Genomic DNA, 26,928 nt, shown 5'->3' on the forward strand with positions numbered 1-26,928 from the left:
CCAGGGCAAGAAATGTATATGTGAAAGTGAGTAGTATTAATTAATACATCTTCCAGTAACTTTAAGAAGGGAGAGGTGGTAGGTATGAGATCAAGAAGTAGAGGACAAACTTCATGGAAAGGCAAAAATTACATAGTTTGGGTCAGGTGGCTAGGATATAAAATAAGTTTTCTAAAAAGTCATATTAGTATTTTTTAGATGAGAATGGGAAGGAAGTGCACCCTTCCTCGACTCATCTTTGCACAATATTTACTTGAATTCCTAACTGATTAATTATTAGCCTTAAACAAAAGAGCAACAGAAATACTTGTTTGCTTGTTTTTGGAAGAACCCTCCAGTGGTCCTTCCCCCAAATGCATTTACCACTTTTCCTACTTAAGCAGTAGTTATACATACGTATTAAACACTGTCCCTCTAACATTTAGAATTGTAAGCATTGTTGTTTAGAAAGAATTTATTCTTTTTCAAGTTCCTCTGATACTTTAATTAAATTCCATCCTGGTACTTAATGTTTTTGACATTCTCTACCAATATTTTTGACATTCTTTTCTAGTTCTTCATTTCCATAGCTTATATGCCCTACTTAAAGGCAGAGTCTGTCTAATGTCTAATTACATTGGCTAATATCCCCAATACAGGACCAGAAACAAATTGTAAGTTACTGAGATGAATGGCCTCTTTCATTTCTTATTCAGCTTCTCAGTGGTCCAATAACTCTAGTGGGAACTGACATCATTCCACTGATTAAAAGTTAACTTTAAAAGATTCCTAATAAGAAAATTTAGACATTGTAAATTTGACACAATTAATATCTATCCATTTTTAGGATGACTTTGCTTCTTTCATAATGTCGGGGTTTGGGTTTTGTTGTTTTCTTTCTAATAGCAAATCTTATTGATATTTGGTATAACTCTTAAATTGTGCCTCGTACTGGAGCTTTTGGAAAAGTAGGAGAGTGTAGTTAACCCTTACATTGTGAGGTTTTAATGCGTTCAAGCAAATGTGGCCACTGGAAAGCAAGGAACAACAAATCTGTCCTTTACCTTTCAACGAGAAAAGATTAAGCCTTTCCTTTGGTCTTGGTTAACTGTTAGATCAGTTAATTTACCTCAAACTATATTTTGGCCTAAAGAAATCTGTTCTGTGGCCTTTTGGAATTGTTATATTCAGAGGCCAGGTTTTTGGCTTCTTCTTTCAAAGAGATATGCTTCAAGTTCTGCAAAGGCAAGGACTTGGCATAAGAGTCCAGTGTGACACATGCACTGCTGGTTTACCAGAAAATATGCTTCACACATGAAAATGTTTTATATGTGATGCTTTGCTCAAACTGAGAGAAAAATCTGGTTATTAATATATCTCCAGCTTATCACTGAGCCAGATTATCCTTAGCGCTTAAAAATCCAATGAAATAAGAAATCTTAAAAGGAACGTCACAGTTGGTTTGGCTTAATGGTTTCTCTTATTTTAAATATCACAGGTTAAAAAAAGATCAGAAAAATAGAAAGATGGTGTAATAGTGTGTCTAAAAGTTTCAACTTTATAACAGGGCAATCTATGAGCTTTGGGAAATACTGCTAATAATTAAAGCTACCAACTAATATTGAGCTGCTCTACGTCAGGAACTTCACATATATTCTAATTATTCTTCACAACGGCCCTGCAGGGTGTTTTTGTTTGTTTGTTTGCTTTTTCAATTACCACTTTACATATTAGGAGACAGGCTCAGAAAGCTCACACATTTAGGAAAAGGCAGAGCTGAGATTTGAACTCAGCTCTGTCAGATACCAATGTCCATCCACATGTTTTAACTGAGAAGACATTTGAGAGTGCTTGGAAAAATGCTAAATAAGTAAATGGTAGCAATTATTATTTCTATTCAGCTGTGCTGCCGCCCAGACTATAAATGCATGCACACACACACGATGTGGAGAGAGATGGGAAGGTGGGGAGATGCAGCATTACTGCGTGGTACCCTCTATAGTAAGCATCCCACCATCGTGTCAGACTCCCGTTCACATATGCAATCCATAAGCAACTAGAAGATGATAATGAAAGAGAAGCCACATTACAAGGTGTAGTAGTACCTAGGAATAGACATAAAAATACTTTTTTGTGGAAAACTTCAAAACATTCTAGTGGGACAAAAAATACAGACTTGAACAAATGGGAAAACATACATGTTCTCAGATTGATTCAACATCATAAAGACATTAATTCTCCATGAATTGACCTATAAATTTAATATGAACTTAATAATACTACTAACAGTTTTTTTACCTTAAAACTAGACAAGAGGATCCTAACCTCAATGGACATATATTTCTTAATAAGGCATTTGGTTGATTCTTCTCACCACCCAGTAGTTCACAGATGTTAAGATAAATATGTAGAGACATACTAAAAATATTTTTATAGGTTAGGTTGTGAGGAACCTTATTCTCCTAAATAGATAAGAACTGCAGGAGTGTTTATAGCAATGTCGTGGCAATTCTTTGAAACTCCTTAAGTAATATGCCAAAAATCATATAGTGAACTCATCAAAAATTATCTTTAAGAATCTGTCAGGGACTTCCCTGGTGGAGCAGTGGTTAAGAATCTGCCTGCCAACGCAGGGGACACGGGTTCCATCTCTGGTCCGGGAAGATCCCATATGCTGCGGAGCAACTAAGCCTGTGCGCCACAACTACTGAGCCTGCACCCTAGAGCCTGCGAGCCACAACTACTGAAGCCCGCGCTTAGATCCCATGCTTAGCAACAAGAGAAACCACCGCAATGAGAAGCCCGCACACCAACGAAGAGTAGCCCCCGCTCGCCACAACTAAAGAAAGCCCTCGCAGCAATGAAGACCCAAAGCAGCCAAAAAAAAAAAAACACCAGAATCTGTCAGCTGACTGGAAACCACCCATTGGCAAAGGATTGTTCACTTAGTTACTGTAGTACCAGTAGATACCAATTTTTCAAATTATCTCTGTGTTTGGTGTACAGAGGTTTTTTATTATAGCTCTTTGAAACTGCTTATTTTAAAAACCACCTATACTATATCATTGTTTTTCCCTTTTTTTCATAGTTGCATTAAAGTCCACCCCAGCTGACAGAAATGGAGTCCAGGACAACTGTAGAACAAAATTCAGAGAAGGCCTGAACTTGCAGGAAGGAGAATTCTTACTGCAGGTAAACTGTAGTAAATATAGTTCGTTTTCATTAGGACAGTTATAAATGGAGAATTAATTAACAGCCTTTTAATTATCCCCAGTTTATTTAGGACTCACCCAGCGTTTCATACCACTTTCATCTGAAGTACAATAGCGGTATAATGTTAGTATTGTACATGAAAAAATGGAATTTTATGAAGCATATTTATTAGAAGTCTAGTTATCACTTTCCATGTTGCATTTCTTTAAATAGCAAGAACTCCTAGATTATTTTAAAGGTTCTCATTTAAGACACTGGATTTATATATATGTTTTGAGGAATATAGCTCCATTAAAATAATTTTGTTTGTTAAATAGTTTGAAATTGTTCTTAACCTGAACTTTATTTTTTTCAATGTGTTCTTATAATTATATTTTCTTTTAGGAGCTGTGTGTGACTTATCAACTTGCTACAGATTTTTTTCAACAACCGTCAGCCCTATTGTCATGCGCTAGAACTTGGAGAGTTTCTAGTAGATTTGTCTATAAAAGTATTTTAAACCTTTTCCAATTTTTCTTTCTTTTGGATCTGATACAATGCTCGATTCTCAGTTAAAATTCTCAGGTATTTTTCTTATTAAAGAAAGATAGAATGAAGATGTGTGCTATAAAGAATATATATATATGTATAACTGCATCACTTTGCGGTACACCTGAAACTAACTTTCAACACTGTAAATTAACTATACTTCAATTAAAAAAATGGTAAAAAAAAAAAGAAACTAGTTAAATAAAATAAAACAAAACAGAAAAGATGTGTGCTATAATCTGTGCTATTACTATTACATAATAATTTTCAATTCTACCCAGTGAACTGAGTGGAGAACTTAATTTGCCATTGTGACAAAAAGTAGCCGTAAGTTTCAGTAACTCCATTCATTCAGTAAATGCTTAAGTGTAACCTAACAATTTATAAGATTTTATTATAATTTTGTAATTGTGTTCAAATCCCTGATACCGAAAATTAACTTTTGCTTCCATTATGTTAGAAAAAATTAAATATATTCAACCGTGAGTCATCCTCCTCCTGCCTCTAGCTGAGGATTTTTATGTATATTAGCTGAAACGTAAAGACCCCTTATTCAGGTCACAGGAAGCATTCTAATAATTGCTGCTGAATGTGATTAAACATGCATCTTAGTTTATGTAGTAAAGTAATAAGGAAGTTCTTTATCTCAAGTGAAAATAGACAAATGTGGCATGCTTAACACTTGTTAAACTGCTTTAAATTATGGGCCAGTGATTATTTTTTTAACATCTTTATTGGAGTATAATTGCTTTACAATGATGTGTTAGTTCCCGCTGTATAACAACGTGAATCAGCTATACATATACATATATCCCCATATCCCCTCCTCCGTGCGTCTCCCTCCCTATTCCACAACTCTAGATGGTCACAAAGCACCGAGCTGATCTCCCTGTGCTATGCAGCTGCTTCCCACTAGCTATCTATTTTACATTTGGTAGTGTATATATGTCCATGCCACTCTCACTTCATCCCAGCTTACCCTTCCCCCTCCCTGTGTCCTCAAGTCCATTCTCTACGTCTGTGTCTTTATTCCTGTCCTGCCCCTGTGTTCTTCAGAGCCATTTTTTTTTCTTTTTAGATTCCATATATATGTGTCAGCATACAATATTTGTTTTCCTCTTTCTGACTTACTTCACTCTGTATGACAGTCTCTAGGTCCATCCAGCTCACTGGAAATAACTCAATTTCGTTTCTTTTTATGGCTGAGTAATATTCCATTGTATATATATGCCACATGTTCTTTATCCATTCGTCTGTTGATGGACACTTCAGTTGCTTCCATGTCCTGGCTATTGAAAATAGTGCTGCAGTGAACATTGTGGTACATGACTCTTTTTGAATTATAGTTTTCTCAGGGTATATGCCCAGGAGTGGGACTGCTGGGTCGTATAGTAGTTCTATTTTTAGTTTTCTAAGGAACCTCCATATTGTTCTCCATAGTGGCGGTATCAATTTACATTCCCACCAACAGTGCAAGAGGGTTCCCTTTTCTCCACACCCTCTCCAGCATTTATTGTTTGTAGGTTTTTGATGATGGCCATTCTGACTGGTGTGAGGTGATACCTCGTTGTAGTTTTGATTTGCATTTCTCTAATGATTAGTGACGTTGAGCATCCTTTCATGTGTTTGTTGGCATTCTGTATGTATTCTTCGGAGAAATGTCTATTTAGGTCTTCTGCCCATTTTTGGATTGGGTTGTTTGTTTTTTTTTGATATTGAGCTGCATGAGCTGCTTGTAAATTTTGGAGATTAATCCTTTGTCAGTTGCTTCGTTTGCAAGTATTTTCTCCCATTCTGAGGGGTATCTTTTCATCTTGTTTATGGTTTCCTTTGCTGTGCAAAAGCTTTAAGTTTCATTAGGTCCCATTTGTTTATTTTTGTTTTTATTTCCATTTCTCTAGCAGGTGGGTCAAAAAGGATCTTGCTGTGATTTATGTCATAGAGTGTTCTGCCTGTGTTTTCCTCTAAGAGTTTTATAGTGTCTGGCCTTACAGTTAGGACTTTAATCCATTTTGAGTTTATTTTTGTGCATGGTGTTAGGGAGTGTACTAATTTCATCCTTTTACATGTAGCTGTCCAGTTTTCCCAGCACCACTTATTGAAGAGGCTGTCTTTTCTCTATTGTATATTCTTGCCGCCTTTATCAAAAATAAGGTGACCATATGTACGTGGGTTTATTTCTGGGCTTTCTATCCTGTTCCATTGATCTATATTTCTGTTTTTGTGCCAGTACCATACTGTCTTGATGACTGTAGCTTTGTAATATAGTCTGAAGTCTGGGAGCCTGATTCCTCCAGCTCCATTTTTCTTTCTCAATATTGCTTTGGCTATTTGGGGTCTTTTGTGTTTCCATACAAATTGTGAAATTTTTTGTTCTAGTTCTGTGAAAAATGCTGTTGGTAGTTTGATAGGAATTGCATTGAATCTGTAGATTGCTTTGGGTGGTATAGTCATTTTCACAATGTTGATTCTTCCAATCCAAGCACATGGTATATCTCTCCATCTGTTTGTATCATTTTTAATTTCTTTCATCAGTATCTTATAGTTTTCTGCACACAGGTCCTTTGTCTCCTTAGGTAGGTTCATTCCTAGGTATTTTATTCTTTTTGTTGCAGTGGTAAACGGGAGTGTTTCCTTAATTTCTCTTTCAGATTTTTCAGCATTAGTGTATAGGAATGCAAGAGATTTCTGTGCATTAATTTTGTATCCTGCTATTTTACCAAATTCATTGATTAGCTCTAGCAGTTTTCTGGTAGCATCATTAGGATTCTCTATGTATAGTAGCATGTCATCTGCAAACAGTGACAGTTTTACTTCTTCTTTTCCTATTGGGATTCCTTTTATATTTCTTTTTCTTGTCTGATTTCTGTGGCTAAACCTTCCAAAACTATGTTGAATAAGAGTGGTGAGAGTGGGCAACCTTGTCTTGTTCCTGATCTTAGTGGAAATGGTTTCAGCTTTTCAGCATTGAGAACGATGTTGGCTGTGGGTTTGTCATATATGGCCTTTATTATGTTGAGGTAAGTTCCTTCTGTGCCTACTTTCTGGAGGGTTTTTATCATAAATGGTGTTGAATTTTGTCGAAAGCTTTTTCTGCATCTATTGAGATGATCATATGGTTTTTATCCTTCAGTTTGTTAATATGGTTTATCACATTCATTGATTTGCATATACTGAAGAATCCTTGCATTCCTGGGATAAATCCCACTTGATCATAGTATGTGACCCTTTTAATGTGCTGTTGGATTCTGTTTGCTAGTATTTTGTTGAGGATTTTCGCATCTATGTTCATCAGTGATATCTGGGCCCATGACATTTATTTTTCCCCTAGAATGTTTAGACAAATTGTAAACATATCCTATGTCAAGGACCCAGAACAAAAATATACTGTTGCAAAACTAGTGTTAACTTTTTTATTTTCTCAAGATTGGAAATATTTAGGTATTTAAAATAAGTGGTCTTGTCATTAATTCTGTTGGATGCCATTTGTATAGTATGTGATGCTTCCTCTCTAGTAGGAAGCATCAGACACTATACAATTTGCTTAGGGCCATACCTCTTATCACTTATGGAGCAGATGAACACATTGTAGATATGTGAAAATGGCATATTTCATTATACACAGTTGCCATAATGGTATCTTACTTTATATTTCCAATGTGCGGTTATCACCTAGTTATCACTTAGAGGCAGAGGATGTTTCCAGAGGTACAGTGTACCATTTGGCTTGAAACTTTTGAAACGAAATCTTTTCCTTTGGTTTTAACAAAGGAGGCACATGAAGAAAATGTTACAAGATGTTTAATGAAAGTTTAAAATATTTATTTTCTTGATTAGCTTAAATTTGTTACTGTTTTATGAGGAATAAAAATAAAACAATAAAATAACTTTTTGTATCGTTTCATTATCCGTTATTTGCTTTACTTGTTTATTTTCATATATTTAAATATGTTCTATCCATTGCTACTTAATACTGTGCTTATTAAAATCTGTACCTTCATTTTTGAGATAACAGCAGTTGAAATTATAAATAACTACTAATTGCAGTTTATTTCTCTTATTAAATAGTAAGTGATGCTCAACATGATTTTCAGATAGAGAGATAGTTGTGACTTAGACCAAAGAAGAATAATCTCTTTTATTAATATGTAATTACCAAATTAATTCCTTCTTTTAATTTACTAAGATAAATAATTCAGTACAAGTAATAACTTTGCTCCACATGGTATTTAAGATCATTTAATATCCATATAATTGGTATGTATATATTCTTTTAAGATTGGTATGTATATATTCTTTTAAGAGGCTTTTTGTTTTATTTCTGACAATTAACGTTTGTCTAAAAGTGTTTATCTGTCACACCCTAAATTATCTTTGTGTCACCTGGCATGCACTAATGAGCTTATTGTACAGTACTAAATTCGTTCCACTGTTCGAGAAACATATTCTACAAAATAATATGCATATGATCAATGGATACTATTTTCTAGAAGGAAGACATCTGCAAGATAAAAAAATGCAGTAATGGATATATACTATTACTGCCAGCTAAAACTTAAGAATACTCAATTTTGGGGGTGTTAATCATTAAACATTTAAGTTCTTGGTGGGTGCCATCGCCATTTTTCATCCTGGGGAAATTGCCAGGTTTTATAAGGCATAATATCTAAAGTCAAGGATCTTAGATCCCAGTTGTGATTACATGAGTTATAGGCATGCAACAGTTGGTGATCAGTAACACATAAAAGCAGTAGATCGTGGTATAACGTTAAGTGTGCAGGGTTCAGAGCTGGACAAAGTTTACCTTCTGGCTCAGCTTTTTCCTAGCTGTATGGCCGTGGGCAAGTTACTGTGCAGCTCTTTACCTCAGTTTCCTCGATTTAAAAACTGGAATATGACACCTACTTCAGTGGATTGCTGAGGGAATTAAAGTACTTGAATACATTAAAAAAAAAAGCATTTAGAAAAGTGGCTGTTAAATAGTAGGTGCTGTTTGTTGTCTGCATAATTAAGTTCTCAGAAGTATAATATAGGCCAGGGATCTTGAAGGTGAAAGGACTTTGAGGGAAAAGGAAGACAGTCACCGTATTTCTTTTACCTCATCTAACACTGAGGGTATCTACAAGACTGTGTGAGCATCATAAGCACAGGCGCAGTAGCTTCTTCAGTTTTGAATCTCAGTACTTAGCATGCATCCTCTTTGGTATGCAATATTTCATTAAGTGTTGAATGAACTACTTGCTGTCGTTTATATATCTCTCTATAGTTCACAAAGCATGATCATGTAAATCTTTATCTCCTCATTTCCACAACCTCATATTATAGTAATGGTGCGTTATGTGAATTGAGTGCCAGCTCTGTACCAGGCACTGTACAGTGCCTGTTTTTCAAACAATGACACTAAAGCTTAAAGGGGTAAATAACTTAATAAAACCACACAGTTAGTAAGAAACAGAAGAATCCAGTCCAAATTCTGACTCCAAACTGTGTGGTTCTTAAACTAAACCATTCCACGTCTCATTTTACGTGAAGAAGAGTGTCTCAGGAGGGTTTAACAGTGATCACATAGCATAGAGTAAAACAAGTACTGAATTAAACTCAAGCAGGAAATAAGGAGGGCTTTAGAATTAAAATATGTGATCACGATTAATGTTTAAGTTGATCTAAATACTTTTATTACCTTAGACTACAGAGATATTAACATTGGACTTGAACCACCACTAAAAGAATAGAAAAAGAGAGGATAACTTCTAAACTAAAAGAAAGAAGAAGGAGTAATAAAAAATAATTGGCCCAAAGCAGGCAAAATGGAAAGAAAAAAGCAGCATAGTATAAGTGGAACAGATAAAAATAACACCTATAAAATGATAGCTTTAAACCTAAATATATTAGTAATTATATTAAATTTAAACGGACTATATTTGCTGTGTACTTGTCTTACATGTATTCGTTCTACATGTGTATTTTATGTAGAGTCCATTTGTGTATTCCTTTTCTAATAAAAAGTTTTTAAAAGTTTTATAATACTTTGAGAGCATCCACATTTCAAACTGTGTCAGTGCTTAAACTATCTTTGCACAGAGCGTTTCTTCTATCAAATTTTTTTACGGTTCTAATGAACATCTTTACACACTATCTTCCTTTAAAAGCAGTGTGACAGATTACAGTAAATGATGTGTATACAATTATATTTAAAAAACATGTACAGTATATTTAAAACAAAATTTAAAGCATGAGGAAGAAGAAGAAATAAATATTAAAGTTATTGTGATTGAGTATTAAATTACTTCTAAGCTTTTCTTTGGCAGAATCAAAAGGTGTGAATAGATTCTTCTCACTACTGGGGTATGTGGTGTTTCTGCATTTGTGGAGTGTAATAATATTAACCATTTTAAAGATTTTTTCATCAATAAAAGTAACAGCCTTAACTGAAGTCAGTATTTATGGATGATAATATTTTTATTTAATCACATTACTAATCTTGTAACTTTTTTCCTTGTAGGCACTGAATGGCTTTGTACTGGTTGTCACTACAGATGCTTTGGTCTTTTATGCTTCTTCTACTATACAAGATTACCTGGGGTTTCAGCAGGTAAATATATTTTTCTTAGGTCGTTAAAAAAATTTTTTTGGAAAATTAATTTTCTACATTTAATTTATCTTATACTTAGGGACACAAGTGATAGTTTGTATATATAAAATGTAATTAAAATACATATGCTATAGAATAAAAAAGTATATTTTGCAGCTAATATATTTTTATACTTTTAAAAATCTACTGCATTATAATTTCCTTAAGGGTATATGTGATTCATGGATTTTGTGTTTCTTCTTCCACTTATAAAGAACTCATATATATATATGAAACTTTAGGGTAAGGGGCAGATAGGGTTTGGACAGGGGCAGACAAGAGAATATTTACCATCAAATTAGTTATGGATACTGGAAGGTATATGACAACTATGAAATGAATGAGGTGATATGTAAAGGTATGAGCAAAATACTATGGCTTCTCCCTTTAATTCCGACTTGTATGGATTATGGAAGCTTTCCTGAAGGAAATGGTATTTAAGCTAACCTAAAGAAAGTGTAGGATCCGGATGGGTGGACCATTGTGGAGGGAACACAGAGAAGAAAAGCTAGACGTAATGTAGACAGTAGGTTGGAAGGCCTTGAAGGAGGTGAGCGTGTTTGGTTTAATGTTACTGAGTGTATAGTGACTAAATGGAGTAATAAGGCATTCAGCATATTTGAGGGGCAAGAACATCCAATATGATTTGAGAAGTTTGTAAGTACACTTGAATGCTAACTACTCTTATGTATCAGTAGTTCTTAAATTCTAATGTGCATAAGAATCACCTGAAGAACTTCATAAGGTGTCATAACATTGATGGGCCTCCTTCCCATATAATCTGATTCAGTACGTCAGAGTGGGGCCCACGTATTTCATTTCTAACAAGCTCCCAGGTGATGCCAAGACTGATGGTTGAATGGCCCCGTTTGCACTGTTATATAGACTGAAGCTTAAATTATGTCATACACACTATAGAAGCCACTAAATGTTTTTGTTAAGGGGAACGTGTATGCTCCAGTCTATACTTCAGAAGATAACTCTGGCATTGTGTAATGGATGGCATAGAGATGACTTCATGCTAGAAGATAAAGTTCGTAGGAAGATTTAAGTCCAGATAGCTAAAGTGGTGGAATCTGGCTCCTGACACAAAGCCTAACTTAAGTATTTTTGGATTTTAAAGAAAATATACTAATGTCCATGGAAAAGCCTGTTGCAACTTAATTACATAACTAGTTTAGTTATTATTTGATGTGATTCATAACAGTTAAGAAATGAGAAAGATTAGCTGTTTCCCAGTCTTTTTTTCCTTCATATATGCATATAACCTGGATATTCTTTAAGAAAACATTCATATCTGACATTGGTGGTGGTTTATGGCACCATTTTTAAAACTGCATCTTGTGACTCATTAGTGGGTTATGAAATTGATATAGTGGATCACCATCAATCATTCCTCTTAGTTGCTTAAAATGAAATAAAATAGAAAACACAATATTGTCACACACATGTGGAATCTAGAAAAATGGTAGAGATGACCTTATTTGCCACGCAGAAATAGAGACAGACGTAGAGCACAAATGTGTGGACACCAACGGGGAAAGGGGTGGGGTGGGAGGAATTGGGAGATTGGGATTGACACATATACACTATTGATACTATGTATAAAATAGACAGCTGATGGGAACATACTGTATAGCACAGAGAACTCTACTTAATGCACTGTGGTGACCTAAATGGGAGGGAAATACAAAAGAGAGGGTGTATATATATATACACATACATATATATATATATGGCTGATTCATTTTGCTGTACAGTAGAAGCTAACAGGACATTATAAAGCAACTATACACCAATAAAAATAAATTTTAAAAATATTTTTACACATAAAAGAAGCGTTCTGTGAAACTTTTTTCCACGTGTGTATACACACACACACACACACACACACACACACACACACACACACGATGGATAGAAAATGTATTTCTTGCCATGAGTTGCAATAAAAAAACTTAGAGCAATTCTGGTGGAAGGGCCATTTACTGTAGTAAATGCTGAGAAGCAAGAGGTGAAGGAGGGATTCTGACCTGGTAATGGCATAATCCCTTACTCTTATGGAATCTACTAGGAGTAAAAATTTCATATAAGGAAAATTATTAGAGAGCAGTGAAGGAAATACATAATACTATCAAGCTTAGAGAAGTCAAATGCAGCTGGATGTTCAGACAAGGTTTTGTGGAAGGAGGATGATTTTAAAAGATCAGTAAATAGATAAAAATCAGCAGAACTTAATGTGCTGCAATTAAGGAGTGGGAAGGTGACTTATTTGACTGAAAAGCATTCACACAGGGAAGTGATGGCAAATAACTTTTGACTTGTCAATTACAGTGCTAGTCTCTTTCTGGCTTTTCCTATATTGGATTCCTGAAGAGCTTTGCAAGCATTTCATTTGCGTTCATCACCACTAACAAGCACCCACTAATCTAGCAAGGTTTTGAAATTAGTAAGCCCCATTTTAAAAAAATCAGTACTTCTTGTTAATTTCCTTTCTTTTTTTTTTTTTTCTTTAGTCTGATGTCATCCATCAGAGTGTGTATGAACTGATCCATACTGAAGACCGAGCTGAATTTCAGCGCCAGCTGCACTGGGCGTTAAACCCTTCACAGTGTCCAGACTCTGGACAAAAAATGGATGGTAAGAATGTTTACCAAAAGATAGTGTTGGGGATTTTTTGATATAATTCTGTGAAAGAAGGCGGAGAACCTTTAGGGGCATAGAACTCCATGGTGAAGGTTGGGAAGAAGGGGAAAGACATGAATCTCTGGCTGCGGGCCAGAGCCAGGTCACAGGGTGACCTAAGGAGGATTTTGACAGATGACAGCCATTGATGAATTTCACGTGACAAAGTATACCCATATACTCACTAATATAGTGTATAAAAAGAACTCTTACACTGTTGTGAAAAGGGGGAAGGAATGTACAAGGTTGATTCTGGAGTGTGTATGAATTGTTATGTGTTTAAAATGCACCAAATATAAAAGCAGACTAGCATATGCAAGGATAAAAAAACCTTCTTTCAATGCAAGCAGTGTTTTCACACATCTGTGAAAATGTTAAAAAGAAGAAAAGGCTTAGAAAATACAGAAATTGTTGACAGGATAGCTCAGTAGAAATAAAAACAGCCGAATAGGTAAAGTTCTATGTAGTGAAAATGTTATTCAATAAGTTTTAATTTCTTTTCACTAGCTCCCCTTCTGAAAGCGATTTTTCTTTTGTAATCCAAATACAGACTTCGGTTTAGAAATTAAGACAAATTTCAGCTATTCAAACACTTAATTTTACAGCAAAATGAAAGTAACTTTGTGTTGCTATTATTTCTACAGAAGCTAATGGCCTCTCACAGCCAGCCGTCTATTATAACCCAGACCAGGTTCCTCCAGAGAACTCTTCGTCTATGGAAAGGTGCTTCGTTTGCCGACTAAGGTGTCTGCTGGATAATTCATCTGGTTTTCTGGTAAGGTGCAAAATCTTTTACTGACATTTACTATGAAGTTTTAGAAAATTAAAAAGAAAAGTGAAACCAATTTAATTTGAATGTATTTGAGTTTGGGTTATAAAAATCTACTTTATTAAATAATTTTATAAAGGACAGTAACTTTTTAAAATCTTTCTAAAGTTTTAGAAATATCTTCCATAACTCAAAATCTCTGTCCTTTAGGATGCAGTAACAAAGACTAGTGGAATAACAGGGAACTCTCTATCTTTCCCCTTTTTTTGGACTTTTTAGGTATGAGATAGAGAATTATATAGCACTTCTTTGGCAGCAGACTGCTTACCCTCCTTGGATTTAATGCCTGGCAAATGGAAAAATTATCACGGCCTTTTCCGCATGGCTGGAATAACTGCCGTGTAAAAAAGTGGTTGTGTCTTCATGATTGCAGGATCCTCCTCTAGTATGAAATGCTCTTGAATAGTGTGAACTCCTGAGTAGGATGGCCAGGGAGCAGCGTAGGCAGGACGCTAAGAGTAGAGACGGCCCGGCCTGTCAGGTGCCTGTGTCCTGAAGATTGTGCACTCCACCAGGTACAGAAGGAGACAAAGCATGTTGCATATTACTTTTGTGACTTATCAGGAATTGGAAACAGATGATCAGATCTATTAGCAAACAATGATTTTTGTTGGTGTGTTTATTCCTGAAGATAGTTTTGCTGACCCAGAATTAGAACTGTGCTTTGAGCTAGTTTGCTAGTATTGATGATCACTTAGTATATATGTCTAGGTGGAATTTCTTTGTGTAATTGGGCCTTTTCTCCTTTGTGCTGCTCTCATATTGATGTCAGAATCATCCCTTGGCCTGGTACTGTTTTAAGCAGCCAGATTGATCATGGTCATGATTAAATTGTCTCTGTTTCCTCTGTCTTCTAAAATTGTTCTTTAATAGAGTTCTGTGTTCTTTGTATGGTTTTATGATTCATTTTAGTGTTTTTAAACAGTTGTTTTATCTCTCTATAAAAGATTCCTATGAATTTTGAATATACTCTGAGCTGTGGACTAGTCCACAGACTATATCTGAAAATTAATATGTACTTGATGGCTTTATCACTATTCATTCGTTTAGGAAATAGAGTTTGAGTGTGCAGTGTGTACGGACCCGTGCTAGGCGTGGATGGTAGGGCAGCCGCAAGGTCAGAAAACCATTAGGTCTTCCTTTTGTGACCTATTAAAGCACTGAGTGGTTCACTTACGAATCCCTTGAGGATAGCCCTCGTACTACCTTTTAGGATAATTTTAATGGGCTTTCTGGGGAGAAAGGAATTCAAGTCACATTTGATAGCCCCATGAACTTTTATGGAATTATCAAGAACACTGGAAATGGCCCTGATGGAACCTTTTAAAAAGGAACCATTTTAAAACGTTAATCTTAATGCACTGTTTTTTGGTTTTTTAAGGCAATGAATTTCCAAGGGAGGTTGAAGTATCTTCACGGACAGAACAAGAAAGGGAACGATGGATCAATACTTCCACCGCAGTTGGCTTTGTTTGCAATAGCTACTCCACTGCAGCCACCATCCATACTTGAAATCCGAACCAAAAATTTCATCTTTAGAACCAAACACAAGTTAGACTTTACACCTACTGGTTGTGATGCCAAGTAAGTGAAACCTTTTCAGGTTTATTTTACCAAATGTATATTTTGTTGCAGTAAGTGTGTCTTAGCATGTATATATTTTCCATATGGTGTTGATTATAGTATTGTTTATTATTATAGTAGCTATTATTATTTCATACTTTACAGCATAGCCTTTTAAAATACAATTTCATCACGTTCACAAATCTTTTTATTATTTTACAATATTTGACACAATTTCTGTATTATACAGATGATGTGTTTATATAAGATTCGGTATCCTGATGACATTTATTGTTGGCTTGTTTCACATTTTTAAATTATACAAACTTTGACTTTTAGCCCTAGAAGTTTAGTAACCAAAGCATGTTGCTACTTTTCTCCTTCCTAATAACGCGGATGCAGACAGGTTGGAGAAACCCTGCCCCTCAAAATGTAGTATAGGTATTCTAGAATTTAATTAGAGATTTTGTGTTTCACCTATATAATCTACTCTGTTAGACTGGTGTTTCACCTATATAATCTACTCTGTTAGACTGATCTTTAGCAATAATTTTCATGGTCTTTATTCAGGAGAAGAAAACAGTCTAAAAGTGAAATTTGCAACCATAAGCAAAAGAGAGCAGTTACAGAACTGTGTGTGTTTCTACCTGCTAGTGTGAAATTCTGAATGTCAACGTAGTACAGAAACTAGCATATAACTAGTGAACTGATGTTGGCGACTTCATTTTTGTTAAATTTTAATTGCATTCTTTTATTTTGCCTTTCTTTTAAACAGAGGAAGAATTGTTTTAGGCTATAGTGAAGCAGAGCTATGCATGAGAGGATCAGGATATCAGTTTATTCATGCTGCTGATATGCTTTACTGTGCTGAGTACCATATCCGGAGTAAGTTGTAGTTTCTCATGAGCTTGGCTGTGAAAGCAGCTTACGCTCTAGTACGTGTTTCAAATTATTACTAATGTAATGTGTTTAAGGAAACTATTTGGATAAACTTCTCCTTAGTATCCCACAATTATGCTTAGCCTGAGTTACACTCTCTGTTCATTAGCTGCCACACAGGAATTAAGTAGTTTAATTACTCTGAAAATGACCGTTTTGCCCACGTTTTTGCTCAGGAGTTTTTTTAATGGCATCATTTTTAATTCTAAAATTTATGTTAATAGAGATTATGCTTTAAAATTGTATAGTAAAATATATACATATATATAAATGTTCCCTTATTTTTAAAACGAAAACAATTTTCCCTCCAAACTCTATACTCTCTTTTCACATGTTACGAGAATTGTCTGACTTACTCTTTCCTTGAACCATTTAAATAATAAATTTAGTATGAAACAGGAAAAAATAGCAATGCTGAAGAAGTATTTTGATACATTTTAATATACTGTGCTTAAAAGTCATCAATATAGTTATCATCTTTGGTGATATGTGAATTACATCTAGAAATATTACAGAGATTATTGTGTTGATTTTGGATTTGATAATTTAATTCTTTTTTGTTTCAGTGATTAAGACTGGAGAGAGTGGCATGATAGTGTTCAGGCTTCTTACGAAAGACAATCGATGGACTTGGGTGCAGTCGAATGCACGCTTAGTTTATAAGAACGGAAGACCAGATTATATCATTGCAACTCAGAGACCTCTAACGTAAGTACAAAGACCTAGAACATTTCATGTTTTGGTTTTTTATTTTAATAACACTTTGGTTTATAAATTCTCCTTCATGAAAACCTAAAAATAAATTTTAAGAGAATTTACACTGGAAATAAAAATTGAAAGGTAATATGTACAGAAAGAAGGCGGCATAGGGTAAGGACATTGAGAAAACAGAGTTAACAGACTTTCTTGAACAACTGTGTATGTAGAGCTACAGAAAGAGAATAATCAAAGAAAACTCCAAGGGTTTATCCTGGGTATATGAAGGAAAGATGAAAAGCCAGCCCATCTGTCAAATAAAATAAAAACATAACAGTGCTTTGTTTAGCGTGTTTGCTAATAAGCAGGCAGTGATTTTTAAGTTTCTCATATATTCTCGAAGTGAGTAGTTTGTCAGATATTTGTATTGCAAATGTTTTCTCCAGTCTGGCGAAATGATTTTTGTATGTGGTTTATGAGGGTAAGGATCAAGATTATTCTTTTCCCTTATATGGATATCTAGCTGACTAGTAACATTTATTGGAGAGATGGTTTTTTGAAAAGACCATCTTTTCCCCACTGCACTGCATTTCAATCAGGGGATTGTATCTGGGGTTCCATTGGTCTGGTTGTCTATTTTTAGACCAAAACACATTGTCTTAACTATTCTGTACCTTAATATGCCTTGATATCTTGATGTATGCCCGCCATCTCGTTTGTTCAGAACTTTTGTTCTCTTTCAAGATAATCTTGGCTCTTTACATTTCTATATAAATAGTTTAGAAATCAGTTATCAATTCCCATGGGAAAATTTGTTTATAAGAATGGAAGAATGTTTTTATACATTTGATATTTTTGTTTGCTTGTTCTATTAGTTATTAAGAGGTTATGAGATCCATTGGAGCTCTTTACCTAATATGGATATTAAATTTTACATATATATACTCTGTGTAGTACATATGAACCTATAACTATGACATTTTTTTCTCCATGCCTTGATTTATGAATTCCTTCCCCATGCAAACATTTTTAATTTTCATATGTCAATCTTCCTTTAGAGCTTCTGGGTTTTATATTTTATTTCAACGAGCCTCATTTTTACATTTGGATCTTTATTCCATTTGTAATCCATTTTTCAGGTAGGGATGGAACCTGAGTGTGAAATTAATGACTGTATTATTAAGTTTTTGGACAAATTCTAAATTAAATTTGTCTGAAAAACAATTTTAAGTACTTATCATCAGAAAGATTTCTCTCAAAGTTCATGTTCCCTGCTATGAAACTCAACTACAGTGTATTTTGCTTGCTATTATTTTTTCTTTTCTAAAATTTCTTATTTTGAAATGTTTATGATGCGACTCTCCTTAACATACGCCAACTTTCTTGTGCACAATTTTAGAGATGAAGAAGGAACAGAGCATTTACGAAAACGAAATCTGAAGTTGCCTTTTATGTTTACCACTGGAGAAGCTGTTTTATATGAGGTAACCAACCCTTTTCCTCCCATAATGGATCCCTTACCAATAAGGACTAAAAATGGTGCTGGTGGAAAAGATTCTGCTACCAAGGCAACTCTAAGTAAGGATTCCCTCAATCCCAGTTCCCTCCTGAATGCCATGATGCAACAAGATGAATCTATTTATCTCTATCCTGCTTCAAGTAGTACACCTTTCGAAAGAAACTTTTTCAATGACTCTCAGAATGAGTGCAGTAATTGGCAAAACAATGTCGCACCAATGGGAAGTGACAATATCCTGAAACACGAGCAGATTGGCCAGTCTCAGGAAATGAACCCAACCCTCTCTGGAGATCACGCAGAGCTCTTTCCAGATAATAGAAATAGTGACTTGTACAGCATTATGAAACACCTAGGCATCGATTTTGAAGATATCAAACACATGCAACAGAATGAGGAATTTTTCAGAACTGACTTTTCTGGTGAAGAAGACTTCAGAGATATTGACTTAACAGATGAAATTCTGACCTACGTCGAAGACTCTTTAAATAAGTCTGCCTTGGGGTGTTCAGGTTACCATCAGCAACAGTCCATGGCTCTGAACCCAAGCTGCATGGTACAGGAGCACCTCCAGTTAGAACAGCAAGAGCAGCTACAGCAGCATCAGAAGCACAGAGCAGTGGAGCAGCAGCAACAGCTGTGTCAGAAAATGCAGCATATGCAAGTTAATGGCATGTTCGCAAACTGGAACTCGAACCGATCCGTGCCTTTTAATTGTCCTCAGCAAGACTTACAGCAGTACAATGTCTTTTCAGACGTACCTGGGACCAGTCAAGAGTTGCCCTACAAATCTGAGATTGATACTATGCCTTACGCACAGAACTTTATTCCCTGTGGTCAGTCTGTGTTGCCGCCACATTCTAAGGGTACACAGTTAGACTTTCCCATTGGGGATTTTGAACCAGCCCCATACCCTACAACTTCTTCTAATTTAGAAGACTTTGTCACATGTTTACAAGTTCCTCAAAGCCAAAGGCACGGACTCAATCCACAGTCAGCCATATTAACTCCTCAGACATGTTACGCCGGGGCTGTGTCAATGTACCAGTGCCAGCCGGAAGCTCAGCACAGCCATGTGGCTCAGATGCAGTACAACCCAACAATGCCAGGCCCGCAGGCATTTTTAAACAAGGTAAGAGTTTTATTAAACTGAATAAACCCTTTAGGTGATTCTTCGTACATTATAAATCGAACCAAGTTATAAATTTTCTACCTCAGTGACTGATTTTAATCTATTATCTGTAGCATTCATGTGAGAGAGCATTTTAAATTTTATCTCTTTTTTTATAAGCCAGTACTTTTTTAATATGTTAGTAATACAAGTATATCATAGTTACCTGAAAGGAGAAAGAAATCAAGGAAAAAAGCAACATGGCCTTAAGTGACAACCAGGTGAAATTAGTTAAAAGTATATTATTTAGAATAATCTTGATTTTTAAAAATACGGCCTTTTAAATTTTTAAAAATATTTTCTTCAGAGCTCAATTTTTTTGCTGACATATAATTGATTTACAATTACTTTCAGGTGTACAACATAGTGATTCAATATTTTTATCGATTATACTCTATTTAAAGTTATTATTTAATATTGGCTCTATTTCTGTTGAAATTGGGTTAAAAATCAATATAGTTGTGCTTCCTTCAAATGCTTTTGTCCTAGATGATCTCTGGAATTCAGTGCTTGGGTTCCTTGGTGTTCTCTGGCAGTCGCTCTCTGTGACCTGCCAGATCCTCATTTTATCCTTTAAGGTAGAATAGTTTTTTTCCCTGGCATTCTTTAAAAAAAAAAAAAGGGTATCTCAGCTGGCTTTCTATCAGGGGACTCAAGCTGGATGCTTTGTCTTCGTTTAAATGTGTCATTCTAACCCTTCTAGCATCGTGGAAACTTAAAAAAAACCAAAAAGTGCTTGCTGATGATTGCTGCTCTCTTCGGCCACCCAGGAATACATCATGTTTGCATTTATGCTTTTCCATTAGAAAATATTTAGTTCATTTTACCGTATATTTAAGTTTAGTTTTGAAGCGAATCCTGGTTATAAGACTATGTATTATAATAGTTTATAAATGTTACTTGACTCTTTTTCACTAATTGTTTTTTTCTGGCCTTTTTATACACGTGGTTTTGTCTGATTATATATGAGGTTTGTCTGATTATATATGAGCTTATTCATAGAAAATGGCTGTGAAAGTTTTTCTTATCCTCATTCCTGACTTCCTTCAGTTATTTAACAATTGGTTACAGTCTATCTCACGACACTGCTGTGAAGTAAGCCTGGGTAGGTAACTTCTGTACAGTTTACTGTACAAGTTAATTATGTAAAATTACATTTTGAACAGGGCCTGCATTAGCATGAGTTCCTTACAGTATTTTCTTCCCCCACTGTTTTGTATTACTTCTTTATGAATGATAAGAATTCTAGACCTATATATTCCCCCTAGGAGTTATAAAAACTAAAGAAAATTAAAATTCCATCTGTGGCTCACATTATATTCTGGTGGACAGCACTGCTGTAGGCAGTATATTTAGAGAATTGCTGATGTGCATTGTATTATGACTGATGAGAGTAATTTATTCAAAACCTACCATTCTCTGGGCACTTACTATATTCCTTTTGAAAACTCGACGAAGTTTAGAAGCAGTCTGTTTTGATTACTGAAACCTAATATTACATAGGCTTCAGAAAGGTAGATGTCATTCAGAGCAATTAAGGGTATGATTATAATGTTACTTTCACTAACTATATTCTAAAATACAAAAGGCTCTCTAATCTGTAAAAATCCTACAGAACTAGGTATCTCTGTCATCTCTCCTTTTTCTCAGTAGCAGTTATGGAAATCAGCCTAATTTCATTGTTACACGGCAAGAGCAAGTATTTTACTTTGGTAACTTATTTCCATAATTAGGACAGTAATTTTAGTAGTAAAGCATGTTATGAATTAAAAAACTTGGTTCTAGCAATCATACACCCGTGGTGTAAGATGTTAAGAAACCTCTTGCAAATCAAAACTTACCTCCTTTGAGAAGGTTCTAGGTTATCTGTAGTTCAGTGTAGTGATCTTCAATGTAATTAATTCATCGGTACCTAGAACTTTTAGATAAAATCTGGTCAAAACAAACTTACTTATGACAGAGAGTACAGTTACTGTGATTCACGATTGGTACTCTCTGATCCATCAGTTCCTATCCAAACCAAAGGCAGTTCACTGATCAAGTACTCTCTCAGTGTATGGAATGCCAAATCTGCAGTGAGACAATGATATTATTCATCCATACCATGTAATAGAGAAACCAAAAGGCTGTAAACGCAACTAATACAGAGTGTATGTTCAGTATGTCTTCACTGAATGATTTAAAATTTAACAGCAGGAAAGGAATTTGAAGTTTAACAACGTGCAGGACAAAGTTTTTTTTTTTTTTTTTTTTTTTTCCTGCGGTACTATGGGCTCTCACTGTTGTGGCCTCTCCCGCCGCGGAGCACGGGCTCCGGACGCACAGGCTCAGCGGCCATGGCTCACGGGCCCAGCCGCTCCGCTGCATGTGGGATCCTCCTGGACCGGGGCACGAGCCCGCGTCCCCTGCATCGGCAGGCGGACTCCCAACCACTGCGCCACCATGGAAGCCTAGGACAAAGATTTTAAAAATACATTTTCATACATCTAACGGCTTAAGATATACGAAGGATCTGTTCTAATAAGTTGCATTGCAATTTTTGTTTGTTTTCAGTTTCAGAACGGAGGAGTCTTAAATGAAACCTATCCAGCTGAATTAAACAGCATAAATAACACTCAGCCTACCACCCATCTTCACCCGTCAGAAGCCAGACCTTTCTCTGACTTGACATCCAGTGGATTCCTGTAATTCCAAGCCCACTTTTCATCTTGGTTTTTTGAGTAAATTCGTTTGTGAAACATTATTAGGGAGTAATAAAACTGTCATTGTTGGATGTTAGCAAGTTCACGTGGAGGCATTGATATATGTAGTTCTCACTGTTTTTCCAAACCAAATTTTAATGATTTTATAAGAGGAGTTAATTACATATATTACCATCATTAAAATAGAAAGTATGCTGCCACAGAGGAGTGAAGTAATCTACACTTTATAGTATTCTGAGATACCACAGAATATACAAAACTTATTCAGGGGGACATTATGACACTTTTAAATAAGAACTCTTTCTCTGTTGGAATTATTTCTGTCAGAATAAAATGAAATACTTCGAGTTTTGAACTTCAACATTCTTACTAGCGTACCAAGTATGAACTCTTTTCTTTTATTTGTAGCTTCTGCTTTTATCTCAGATGTTAAAATGAGTGGTTTGGTGCTTTTATAAAAAGATAATCTCAGTGCTCTCCTCCTTCCTTGGTAATGTAAGTGCCTCACAATTTTTTCTACCTATAACACTGTAGGAGTATGTTTTATATAAAATATACTTTCTCTTTTTAAAATTAATAACATTCTGCACACAAATATTATCAGTGTTTCTTAAATTCAGTCATTTTTATTAATCTAGGCATGTTTTAACTGCGCTACTCACCCACTTTCTTCAGGTAAAGGGCAAAAAATGGTTGAAAAGTTAATTATTTAATCTCGTTGTTTCTAGACTTTAATGTTGCCGTGTGCCTTATGTTGAAAGATTTTGAAAGGGAAGATGTCTTTCCAAATTATTTTTTAATTATCATATAAATAAGACAGCAGCACTAAAATTTCAACAGTTTTCAGAAGTAAGAGATATACCACCATTTAGCTTTACTAAGATCTCCACCTTAATAGTTGAATGTTGCAGTGTAAAGAATCTGCTGTTAAATGCTACAGCATTTAACTTAAAATGAAGAGACGCAGCTTTACTTTTAGCTCTTTAATAAGTAAAGCACCCATTTCAATATATATAAATTCTTTAAAAACTGTTGTAGATCTGTGATCCTTTAAGATGTTGGAATATGTTCACTATAAATTTCACTTCTTAGTATAGTGGAAACTGTTTTTCTCATATTTGAGGAGTGTTAAGATTGAATATAGCAATGTTTGGTGCAAAGTATTGGTATGAGTGAAAAGAATGGTGCATTGTATAGTTTATAATGAACAAAATTATTTGTAAAATATTTTCTTTCATTTAAAGATAGTGCATACCTTATATATGCACGTAAAAAATTTGTTTGGGTCTTAACATATTTTATCAGTGTGTCTTTTTAAGATAGCAAATAATGAATCCAACTTCTTTCAAAAGTTGGTATTAAGAAAAAGACAATCATGCAGTTCTCTTAACTTCAAGTATTAGGTTGTTTCTATGATATGATGACCTCTATTATCAATAAGGCAAATTAATCAGGCTATTAATTTAACCATCCTCAGGTGACTTAAAAGTGCCACCATCTGCCTTTCTTTTATTTAAATATGACATCTGGAAAGGCACAGACACGTTTTGCACATATTATATAAAAACGTGATGGAATCCCACACTGAAATGTAGTATTAAAATACATGTTTTTGTTTTTATTTTTTTAGTAAATTAATGTATATAAAAGTGACTTCAGACAAACTATCTACATCAGTTTTATGCATTTTCAGACAAAATTTTGAACGTGTAGAATCAATTTAAGAGTTGAAAATAATAAATTTGTCTAAAACATTTCATAATTTGTTTCCAGCATGAGGTATCACTAAAGATTTAGACCAGTGATCCAGATTAATATTCCATTTTCACATTTAAACCTTTCATTAAAAGTCTTCATATAAACCATTTTTGTTAGTCTCTTCCACATGTTACTGAATGGTTTAGTGGGGGAAAAAATAGGCTTTTTAAATTGTGAATATAATGACAATCAAGTATACACTTATAAAATTTAAAAAACTTAAAGCAATATTGTATATTTTTATCTATAAAAGTAACTAAAATTTATCTAAGAATAATAAAATCACATTAAACCAAATACACCTTTGTCTGTACTGCTAAGTGCCAAACAAAGGAAGAATGGTTTGTGTACTGCTGTATTGAGGGATTTATTTTTAGATGATGTGCACTTCTGAGGATGTGATGTGCCTCATTTGATCTTTTTCCTATGCCAGGTTGTTCCTACAGTACCTGAAGATTTACCAGTGTTCCAATGTATTATATAGCTTTCAATCATTGCTATGCTCAAACTAGTGTTTTTCAGTATTACTAAATTTGAGGTAAATGTTTTCATGGGTATTCTCTCCTTCAAGATGTTAATGCTTACATATGCCATGAATACATTTTTGTTTAAAATATGATTTGTAATAAATATCCTTCATTATCAAAAAATTGTACACAATAATATATATGGTAATAAAATAATCACCAAGTATGAATAATATGTTTTAAGGCAAATTCTTCTTTCTGGTCCATATAAAGGAAGTGAGTACTTAAAGTATAGTGTTATAATTATATTAGATGAAAGCAGTCTTCAATATTTAAGGATAGGTTAAGTCAATAATTCATATTTAAGGATAGGTTAAGTCAATAATTCATAAACTTCTTATAAAGTTCTGTCCCTGGATATTTTGGCCTTGACAGGAATATAAAAAAAAAACACACTTCAAATAACTTCATAGGTTAAAATGCTTCTGAAATGGATGTTGTTTTAAACCTTGTATTATCAGTAGTATAGTCTAGTGGTATTTGTTTTGTATCTCAGATTAAAATCCAACATTCCATTTTAATAGCCAATATTTTAAGAATATTTATGACAAAAATTTAAACAACCCGTGTTCTGTTCTATGCTTAGATTAGAAAAGGTATTGCCCAAACTTACACCTCTAACAAATATAAATGGCATGTTAAGCCTTTGGTGTTAAATTCATAACTATTAAACACTCACCAAGAATTCTGCAGTTAGAGTTGAAAAGAAGTTCCTGGGGAAAAGTTTTCATTCTAGTAACAATTTTTTACATTAATTTTACATTGATTCTTAATCATTAGGTATTTTTCTCAACAAGTCGATAAAAACATAGCCAATTAGCATCATACTTAATTCTGAATATTTAAGAAAGACTAACACTGTCTTTTGCCTACGTGCACAATATATTCAGTTTCAACTGTCTGATCTGAAAGAGTCAAGAAAAATCCAGATAATATTTCTGATCTCCACTTTCAGTCAAATGATTTCATCAGCATGAATGACTGCAACTTGCCCCCTTGTCACCAAGCCTGTCAAACACTGACCAGGGATGTTAGCTACTCACAAGACTAGGGAATGTCTCAAGTTTTATCCCAATGTCCGCAGAGGACCATGCTTCCAGTTGCACTAATACGACTGAAACCATCAAAACCCCACAGCACATCCTAAGTGTGTCTGTACTTTGACCTCCACAATACCACTGTCCTCTGCTCTTAGGCCAACCTCCAACATGGGAGAAGGAGAAGCTCCCCGGCCTCCAAGATGGACACTCTCCCTAACCACAACCTGCCCCTCCATCCCTCCCCCCACCTCCCCCTTGGCAACCACAAGTCTGTTCTCTACATCAGAGGTTGGGGGTAGCAGATGTAAGCTAATGTATTTGGAATGGATAAACAACAAGGCCCTACTATACAGCACAGAGAACTGTATTCAGTATCCTATGATAAAGCATAATGAATAAGAATGTAAAAAAGAACGTGTGTATTTATATTTAACTGAATGACTTTGCTGTACAGCAGAAATGAACACAACACTGTAAATCAACTCTACTTCAATAAAAAAAAAAACAAAACAAGCACCCTTCCTTTCCAGTTTTCATACACTCAGCTACTCCGTCTCCCTCTTCCAGAGTCTTTTCTCTCTCCTATGGGCACCCCTGTGTACAGGTCATCCTCTATCCCAGGAACAAGAAAAATTACTTGATTCTGCATCCCTTTTCTTATTAAATTACTTCTTTGCCTCCTTTCTCTAAAATAATGTTGGTCTCCTGAAATCTTGTTTTCTTCCCATTACGCTGCTTTGATGATGTTCACTTAACTTCCATCTTACCATAGGCTGATTCTCTACGGCCCTGCACCCTCTATGAACTTTCTTCCTCCCTTAGGTTCTATGACATTAGCTGTCCTGCATCCTGTTTATTCCCTCATTTGCCTTTGATAGCTACTGTCCTCTCCTCCCACCTGGCAACAGGCTTAGTTCTGACCACCATGTGTGTTTCTTTCTCTACATACTGACCCTTTGGAAGCTCATCCATTCTGCAACTACTACCTTTATGATGAATCCCCTCAAAATCTGTGATCTCACCTCTGAAAAAGGGTGAAATAAAGACACCTTATCTCTGATTGACTTGCGTCGAGCATCCTTTCCCTCTAAGAGCAGCACAGCAAAGCTAAGCACACAGACTCTGAAGACACCTGGCCTCAACACACACAT

At 35.0% G+C, this 26,928-nt stretch overlaps 1 protein-coding gene across 1 annotated transcript in view; it reads left to right on the plus strand.

The window, feature by feature from the left end:
* The window catches only part of AHR (aryl hydrocarbon receptor), a 50,809-nt gene extending 23,972 nt beyond the window's left edge, over positions 1-26,837 (plus strand). Inside the window, exons 3-11 of the mRNA XM_004263467.4 lie at positions 3,068-3,171; positions 10,223-10,312; positions 12,868-12,991; positions 13,681-13,811; positions 15,247-15,449; positions 16,204-16,313; positions 16,934-17,075; positions 18,463-19,711; positions 22,304-26,837. Coding sequence (XP_004263515.1) covers positions 3,068-3,171; positions 10,223-10,312; positions 12,868-12,991; positions 13,681-13,811; positions 15,247-15,449; positions 16,204-16,313; positions 16,934-17,075; positions 18,463-19,711; positions 22,304-22,438 — 2,288 coding nt within the window. The 3' untranslated portion in view covers positions 22,439-26,837. The remainder of the gene's footprint in view (positions 1-3,067; positions 3,172-10,222; positions 10,313-12,867; positions 12,992-13,680; positions 13,812-15,246; positions 15,450-16,203; positions 16,314-16,933; positions 17,076-18,462; positions 19,712-22,303) is intronic.
* The last annotated feature ends 91 nt before the right edge of the window (positions 26,838-26,928 follow it).

The sequence above is a fragment of the Orcinus orca genome, chromosome 9 (assembly GCF_937001465.1).
Source record: "Orcinus orca chromosome 9, mOrcOrc1.1, whole genome shotgun sequence".
NCBI classification, from domain to species: Eukaryota; Metazoa; Chordata; class Mammalia; order Artiodactyla; family Delphinidae; genus Orcinus; species Orcinus orca.